Raw genomic sequence first — 9,054 nt, 5'->3', positions numbered from 1 at the left:
TTTCCACAAAGGCACATTAGAGGCTCTGTATGTCCATTTTTAATAGTTTTTCCATTTTCTTTAATGCCAACAGCCCCTACAAATTTCATGACGAACAGATCAACTCGTGTGTAATATAAGATAAGACAGATAGATGTCTTTTCCCACAAAAATACAATCTTAAAAGGAATAAATTGGGGCTGGCAGGGCAGGAAAATGTAAATTACTATAGTTTTTCCATAATGGATAACATTTCCAGTCAGGCTATATAGGCACACAGCAGAAACCAAAATAATTTTCAAGAAAGCGAGACAATAACAACTGTATCAATGAGAACTTTTAATAAAATGTACAATAAAAATGGACTGTCTGCGATTGTTTAAAAAAAATGCCACATCAGGAATGCAGGTTGGTTTAATGTTACAGGACAAAATCAAAATCAGTACAACAGGTTTAACTGATGTGAATGACAAAGCCACAAGACAAATCCGCTCATTATATTACCATACTTAAAGTTTTCACTTGTGTCAGGTGGGCATCATTGGCCACAAGGGGCAAGCCAAGTCAGGTTACGAAAAGGTTTACTTATATGACTGCTTATTTGCACAACACAGAACTAAGCTCAGAATTTGTATAATTCTGCTCATGCAACGTATAAAACATCTAAGCTATTCTGTTTAATGTTAACTGCCTTCAGAGAAGGACAGACAAATTAAAACCGATCAAATGTTATACAAGACCGACTCATGGCGAGAGGAAAGAAATGACCTAGTCCTGGGAGGCGGATCTGGATCGGGATCTGGATTTGGAGCGAGATGGAGATTTGGAGCGGGAGCGGGAAGCCCGTTCCGGAGACTTTGAACCACTTTTCTCAGCCTGAGGAGAAGGTGAGCGAGAGGCAGACTTGCCACGCTCTTCGTTTCCATTCTCCGCAGGAGAGGCGGAGCGGCTGCGTGATTTCTTACCGGTTGACTTCTCCTTGGATTGGCCACGGGAGCCACGTTCGGACTTCACTTTGGAAGTGCTCTTGGAGCGCGACTTGCGGGTGTCAGAACGGGAGCGTGACTTGCGGCTGGCTGACCTGCTGCGAGACTTGTGGGTGCGGGAGCGAGAGTGGGACTTGCGTGAGCGGGACTTGCTGGAAGGAGACTTGGAGCGGGACTTGCGGCCAGAGCGGGAACGGGACTTATGGCGGGACCTGGAGCGATGACGGCGGGAACGAGACCTGTGGAAGATAGAAACTTCACTGATCGCAAAAGAAACTGGAAAGTTCCAGCACCAAGAGGAACTGTACAAAAGCACGTTACGGGGAAGCTTTAACAATTACAGAATTTACAAAATGCTTATAAGAGAAAGGTACATATTCAATCTTTCTAAATGAGGAGTAAAAAAATGCAAAATACAAAAATGACTGCAGACCACCATTAGTCAATAAACTGCTTCTGCTTTTGAAGGAGGTCAGAAGTTCCTTGACCATAGGCTCACTTATTATAGAGCTTAATGGCTGTTGGTAGTGACCCAACATAGCAAAGGAAAACAGAACAGGCAGGAATCTGCAGTAAAAGATAAAACAGGAGTGACACTCACCTTGAGCGAGATCTCGAGTTGCTTCGAGAACGGCTGCTTCGGCGGCTCCTGCTGCGAGAGCGGCGGCGGCTTCGGGACCTGCAGGCCAAGCAGCAAACATAAGTTTATGGATGACATGCAATCTCAGTGGTTCTAACCTGACATATACTTTTGTTAATATTTGTTTACATACCTAGAGCGACTTCCAGAGTACGAGCGGCGACGACGTGGTTTGTCCTCAATCAAACGGATCTTCCTGCCATTGATATCTGTACCATCGAGTTTCTCCAGAGCCCTCCGCATGTCAGAGTGTGAGCGGAACTCAATCACCCCCTCGTTGGTACGCTCCTTATGAGCATCAGCATAGGTCACCTCCCCGGCCTGCCTCATGAAGTCCTGCAAGAACAACAAACTGTCAATTCTGCATCTGAGCATGGTATCCACCGCACGCAAACATCATTCCAAATTATGCCACCGTTTATTTTCAACATGGACTGGCAAACAATGTGTGAGGGATTGTGGGATAGTGCAAACATAACTCTTGGTGAGCAAAGTTGAGCTGGCTTCAACTTTACAAAAATCACAGGCAAAAGCACTTTTTTTACTGTCCATGCACAACAACCAAGCGCCTACACAGCTCCATATGGATGGCATGGACAAAAGTATTAACTGCTGTGTTAATACCACAGAGCACAGCTGCTGCCACAATCCTCTTCTTTGCTGATGCATGGTTTAGCTAATTTAGAGTTTTAAATCAAGGAGAATTCAAATATATAGATATTGAAGCCTTTTAATGCATCACAACAACGTGACACTCTTTCCTAAGCTGTTAAGGTTCTAGTACATTAAACGCCTTGACCGCTGGACTATTAGGTCCCCAGCCAATTCAAATCTTTGTTATGACTGAGGTGCATTATTTTTACTTGTCCTGAAACAGCACTTTAAAAATATCCACAAACTATCATTTTTGTTCACTATTAATATTCTCATTTGAACACACATTTTACTTCACAATGACTGGATTAAGATTCCTTAAAGAAAATTCATCACATTTCAGCAGAATTTAATTAAATTTTCTGTTTGCACATTAGCCAAAAGGTCTTAACTGATTCAAATTGTAGATGCTGAAAATATATAAAAGGTAACCCAAATCAAATGGCTGACGTCGCCCACTCACCTTCAGGTCCTGCCAGCTGCAGCGGCTGGACAGATTCTCCACAATCAGTCGGTATTCGGTACGAACCGGAGGGCCATACTTGTCCCTGCCTGAGCGACTTCTGCTGCTGTAGCCACCTTCAACAGACAGGAGGAAAGGAAGAGCAGCAGTTAGAAAGCTCTACTCCTCTCCTCTCAGAGAGATTCATTCTAGAGCCTAAAAAGTCATAAACTGCCCAAGCTGGCAGCGACTGCCTTCTGACAGTGTTATGTTGCTTATAGCAAACCTGTTCACAGACTCAGGCATGAGCTGTTTGCTGCCTCCCAGACATGGCATTACTATTTGGAACAGGGATATAGGAATTCATAAAACACACAGAAGGAAATGATTGTAATCAAAGAATGTCAACTTGCTGTATAGCAAAATATAGTACAGACATTCACACACAAGACATGTTTTTTCTCCCTTGTATGTATATCACTGACGACACTGAACAGTAAGCCTAGCCGAACACCTCCCTTTCAGAGATTGCTTTTACATCTTTGGCTAGAGGCTTTCTTTCCATATCGACAACATAATAACTAGCATTCCTCACCATCACCCCTGGTCTATTGGCAAAAGGCTGCTGTCATCTTGGCTTCCGGTTAGGTCAGCCAAAGCATCAAGGGGCAAAGGTCACACACACATTGTTAGGTGAAGGCCAAGGCCAAACCGGTCAGGTAGTCATCTTAGCCACAACGAACTCGGACTCAGCCTCAGCCCCCACTGGACTCTTTCAAATTGAAACATCAAGGTCTCTGTTACTGTGGCAATCAAACTGAAAATAAAATTGCAACTTTTAGCAGTCATACATAATAACTGACATTTATGTTTCCACTGGGCTACAACATACGGTTGAACAGTAGATAATCAGAAAATAAATCAACATACAAAACATTGACATCAGTATAATAAGCTGGAGAGAGTTTCTTCCAAACTCCAAATGAACAGTGTATTTAGTTGTTTACAGGGCAAATGACTCAGATTTATCAATAACATAAAACGAAAGGTTGCACATTTTATCCAGTGTAAGTAGGTGTGGTCCATTTCATTGGACATAAATTAATGGGACAAACTAGAGTGACCATGTAGTATCAAGATCCTCCAGTCATTCTGAACCCTTTGTTTCATCAGAAACATGATTGTATTTAAAGTATTACTGGGAGTTATTTTAGTTTTAGGAGATGCTAGCATCCATTTTTTTTAATCTGTTAAACAGTCCTCCTTTTTTGTTTGTTATACCCCCAGAAAGCTGTCATTTTTTTTTCTAAGATAATCCATGGCTGAGGATTTTTCTTTTCAAGAAGGATCAAGATAAAAATGAAAGACTGAGGTTCACGATTTAGGACCAAACCTGCCTTGCAAGGAAAAGGTTAAAGAACTAATTTCAGCTCAATAGTTCTTCCCTTGCCAGTTCCAAAATGCATTACACCTCCTTATAGATATACCACTTAAAAAGTGTCTTTGTGACATTAAGAAACTTTGTTTTTTTTACATTAGGACACTACTTAGAAAGTTTGAGTACTTACATCAAACGTGCATTCAGACTACAGAATGTAACTGCATACTGCAAAGTATAACATTTAAATCAGTGTTCTCAAAGTCAAGTGTTGGAAAGCCAGAGCACTGCACAGTTTTTCTTGCTTCAGCTGCTCTCAAGAAAGAGGCCGAATTAGATTAAATTACTGCAGTTTAATCAGTTGTATAAAGCAGTCAAAGTGCATAAACGTGGAGTGTTGTGGCCTACCTCCACTCTAGTCTGACAATCCTGAAGTTCTTAAGAACTAATGCAAAGTGGGGCTACTATTTGAGCTGTTTGATTTGTTGTTTGGCTGCTGCAAAAAGCATTGTTAAAAAATATCATTACTAAATATATAGTTTACAACAGTGTGGCTTATGACCAAAATCCCATTTCTTGGTATTTCTTCACACTTCGGAACACACTTACTGCGGCCTCCACCATAATAACCTCCTCCTCCTCCTCCTCCTCCTCCTCCACCATATCCATCGCGATCCCGCCGAGGTCCTCTTGCATGCTCTACCATCACCCTCTCGCCGCATAGCTCTTTTCCATTGAGTTCATAAACCGCATCATCTGCGTCTCGGGTATCCTCAAACTCCACAAAGCCATACCTAGACCAAAACGAGTCACCACATTTCAAAACCACATACTTGAAATGCTATATGCTCATTAACTTTTGGTCACATTTGCATTTCCAAAAAAAGAACATCATTAGAATGCAATATAGACCTTTACACATTACAGAACTCAATTCAAATCAACTGTATTTGTTTAGTGCTTTGCCCCAGAGCTGCTTTAGATATGTGGACCCATAACAGCTACTGTGCCGTGGAAAACAGAGTGTAACCAAGACTCAGAAAGGGGACCACACTGGATAATGATGCACTGGATAAGCTGTCTTTTACGTTATTTCCACAGTTCCTGCAAGATTATAGACCATCTCAAAGAAATTCTAAATACCTGATAAAACAGAAATGGACAAAGCTACAGGATTCATGTAGATGTGTACCCTGTCCTGAAGGATTATTGATGTGTTTTGAATGTGTCCTGCTTGATACCTACACAACCTGTGCACAGATTTAAAATCCTTCAGGACATTTTTGTAAGGAAACCTTACAAAAGATCTCTGTCAATGCTGCAAGTAGCTTTACAAATACAGCAACTCTGTAGTAGGCATACAACTGTGCTAAAATGTCCAAAATAAACTCACTTAAAAAGTGAACTCCTTAAAAGGAATTCTTTAGGAAAGGCAATGATGCTACTTCGAACCATGAGTTCTATATAGAAATTTCCATATATGCTTAAATGGTGCTTTGCATGGTGAAATAGTTCTTCACACTGATCGAGAATGTGTTGTATATGGTTCTAAACAGAACCATTTTGCAAGTGGTTCTATATAGCACCAAAAAAAAAAATTCTGCTATTGTCATGATGTCAAGCTTGTAACAGAAGAACACTTTTGTGCTAAACAGAAAAAAAATGTTTCATATAGAACTCATATATACACCACACTCTCCATCAACCTACAGAAACATTTATCCATGCAAAGAACCTCTGAAGCATGAAATGGTGGAATATAGAACTTCCGGTTATAAACAGAACTAGTAGTGCTTTTTAGAACCTTTTTGAAAATGGCTCAATATAGCACCAAAATGGGTTCTGCTATTGTTACAACGTTAGGGGTGTAACAGAAGAACCCTTCTGGTGCTGTACAGAACCATTTCCAAAAGGTTCTGCAGAGAAACACATACCACATTCTCCATCAATCTAAAGAAACATTTCACCATATAAAGAACCATTTAAGCATGCAAACAGTTCTACAGAGAAACAACGCCTTTACTAAAGAGCCCCGAAAGAACCATCCTTTTTAAGTGTGTAGGCCTATTTTCACACTGTTTTGTATTGATGGAGTCCATCTTTGCTTCTGTAGAAAAATGAGGCCTTTGATAATCCAAACACCCAGTTAAATACAATAAAATTTACATTCCTACTGAAACTTATAATTTAGCTATTTATTTGTCCACAACTGCACATGTATCCTACAAATGTTGGTTAGAGTGACATCTTTTGTAACATTATGTCTATTTCAGTTAATTATATAAAAAGGAGGGCTGACGTACATTAAGTTAGGAAACACTTGTCTGTTGGGAAGCTAAAGGCAACTAGCCAGCTAGCAAGCTTGCGTTAGCTACGTGTATAGAAAAACGACTCTCCTTGCAGCGAAAATACACATTTTCAACGTATCTCGAGTTATACGTTATTACTAGTTCTTATTCAACACCAGAACGACTCGACTGCATAGATTAGCTGAGCCAAACGTTAAACTGTAGAGCTTCTATCGGCGTAGCTCGTTAGCTAGCGTTAGCAAGCTAGCTAGCTTTCTTTCTTACAGCGGGGCACATACAGTCGGGCTATTATTGGAAAAAAGGATCGAAATGGTGAATAACGTGACATCTAGCCACAAATGAACCCAGCTGTTACGCATGTACAGATATAGTTGCTGAATATTAGGCTTAATATCTTACATTTCAAACGTCTTAATGGTTTAACGAAGACGATATTCTCTAAAATGGAGTCCATGTAGCTAGCTAGCTAACTTAGCCTCGTTCTCTCAGCCATGTTTCAGCACAGAGAGCTGTTCGGCTCCCTTTCATTGAAGAACATTGGCTTTGTTTCTATGTTCATGCAGAAAAAAAAACAGAATATACAACCATTTGAAAACGCCCACGTGTTGGAGGACATGATGCCTCACAGCAATAAACGTTAATGTTGACGAACTGTGCTACGTTATCGAAATGTCCTCCCACATAGCATATTTTTTAGTTGGCGCTCTACCTAAAACTGTAGCTATGGTATTTTGTTACCCTAGCGTTAAATCACTATCAGAAAACGATTTAGGGCTACAAGCATTAAAACTACAGGTAGGATATTTGGATAGCGTAAAATCACCCTGTCAGAAAATGCAACCAGCATTAACAGAATAATTAGGGCACTATAAAAGCCAAAATCTGCTTATCAGTGGGGTAAGTAGTAATATTAAGCTGAGTATGTACTCAATTTACATTAAAAAACACAAAACGGTTAAAACGTTACTACGCTAGACTAATGATATGCGCATGCTCAGTAGGAACGCTTGACTGAGAAACCCTTCCACACAGATTTAATATCATCCCTCCTCTACACTCTGATTATTGAGCGGACTAGTATGTCTATTTAAAGAGAGTGAAATACTGATTTAGCTTTGCGCAGATATTGCGTTTCCCCAATTCCAGCACTGCACCACAAAGAAAAACAAAACAGCGGAGCAAGAATCAGGTTGAGGACTTGGGCTGTGTCCAAAACAAAGCCGCACACTTGCTACATAGTGTGTAAAAATAGAACACAACCACAAGTTGTGCATTCAGTGGTATAGCAGCTAGAGCTGAAGAACACTGTAGAGCAAGCATATGTTTTTTTACGTTTGTGTTATGTGACACTACAAACAATTTACATAAAAAATACTCATCCTGGAAAAGATCCTACGCAAAACAAAGCACGGGTTTAGCAGTCCGAGCCATAAGTGTTAACGTTATTTCTAATATTAACGTTACTTATGTGCAATTTAAATAGCTGATGTTAGCATTTCTGCTCTAAACCAGGTTATATGAACGCACAGAAAAGAAAAATATGCGCGTAAGGCCTTAAACATATCCTAATTATATAGTTAGCTGGCGTACGTCGACCGCAGTGTTAAATAAACACGAGGCTGAAGTTCTCAATCGAATTTTCCATTCCACCTTAACTGGCGCAGCAGCTCCATTCTGTCGCTTGAGCCTGTGACGCCAGAATGTAACGGCTGCACAATTTAAGGTGGAACGGAAAATTCAAACAACACACCAACTACAGCTTCGCCTAACGCATTGAAGTTACAGCAGTTACGAGTAGTTGAACTCGCTAGTCAACTAATTTTCATTATACCCCAACGCATGGCTACTCAAAAGGATGCAAAAACGCAATATCTGATATTATGTAACGTTAATATTGCATAAGCTGTTATGGACGTGGCGAGGTAACGTTAAGCGCCATTGCTGCGAGCAAGCATGCCCTCTTTAGGAGCGTGTAACTGCAAAGGTTTAATAAATTCATACCCGTTTTTTAAATCGACTTCCAAAAGCTTGCCATATCCACTGAAGAAGCGCTGGATGTCCTTTTCTCGGACGTGGTAGCTCAAACGGCCGATATAAACGCGAGGCATTACGCCGGAGGTGCCTCGACTAAAGCCCGCTACTGCACACCAGCCTAGAGAGAGACCAGCCACAATCAACCACCTTCTTTTCAGCTCCTCAACATGGAGACTGATCTCTTTCAAAATAAAAGTCCTTCTCTTACTTTTTGTCTCAGGGCATGCGTGAGGGACTTGTTATAAAATGCAAATGGATAAAAATAGTTATAAAAAAATGTAAGCGCATATGAATTTAAAGTGCTAAACAACTATTTGATTTGAGAAACTCAGTTCTTAGTTGATTTGATAAAATATGAACCAGGTTTTCTCTTTCATTACCGAGGCAGTTTATGCATGAGGGTGCGAATGACAAATGTTCCTTGATAAAAAGAAAGGAGATGGAAATGTATGTAAACTGAAAACTTAATTGGTATTTTATCAAATGATTTGAAAAACTTCAACATGGAGACTGGCATAGTTTAAAATAAAAGTCCTCACGTTTTGTCTTGGGTATGAGGGGTGGAGTTATCAAATTAAGAAAATGCATATGGATAAAAAAGTTAATACAATGCATGAGACATATTCAATTGT

At 40.3% G+C, this 9,054-nt stretch overlaps 1 protein-coding gene across 2 annotated transcripts; it reads right to left on the bottom strand.

The window, feature by feature from the left end:
- Positions 1 to 414: 414 nt before the first annotated feature.
- srsf6a (serine and arginine rich splicing factor 6a) lies at positions 415 to 8,578 on the bottom strand. 2 transcript variants are annotated; one of them, XM_036590878.1, is made up of 6 exons: positions 8,390 to 8,578; positions 4,689 to 4,873; positions 2,723 to 2,838; positions 1,739 to 1,941; positions 1,567 to 1,644; positions 415 to 1,204 (listed from the first exon to the last, which is right to left on the bottom strand). In XM_036590878.1, exons 1-6 carry the CDS (start codon positions 8,494 to 8,496, stop codon positions 748 to 750), a joined length of 1,146 nt encoding a protein of 381 aa, XP_036446771.1. In that variant the 5' UTR covers positions 8,497 to 8,578; the 3' UTR covers positions 415 to 747. The 2 variants fall into 2 exon arrangements, with proteins under 2 accessions (XP_036446771.1, XP_036446772.1); XM_036590879.1 differs by having other exon boundaries at positions 415 to 1,177.
- Between the last annotated feature and the right edge of the window lie 476 nt (positions 8,579 to 9,054).

This window comes from Colossoma macropomum, unplaced genomic scaffold, assembly GCF_904425465.1.
Source record: "Colossoma macropomum unplaced genomic scaffold, Colossoma_macropomum, whole genome shotgun sequence".
NCBI lineage: Eukaryota > Metazoa > Chordata > Actinopteri > Characiformes > Serrasalmidae > Colossoma > Colossoma macropomum.
Note: the sequence above shows the minus strand (reverse complement) of the source record. Positions and strands in the feature narration are given on the sequence as shown.

Bases quoted from the DNA above. Each gene is read 5' to 3' on its own strand.
- srsf6a (XM_036590878.1), bottom strand. From the start codon at position 8,496: ATGCCTCGCGTTTATATCGGCCGTTTGAGCTACCACGTCCGAGAAAAG. The intron at 4,874-8,389 runs GTATGAATTTAT...GTTTTGGTCTAG, and splicing joins GAAGTCGATTTAAAAAACGG to GTATGGCTTTGTGGAGTTTG. The intron at 1,942-2,722 runs GTGAGTGGGCGA...TTGTTCTTGCAG, and splicing joins GCAGCTGGCAGGACCTGAAG to GACTTCATGAGGCAGGCCGG.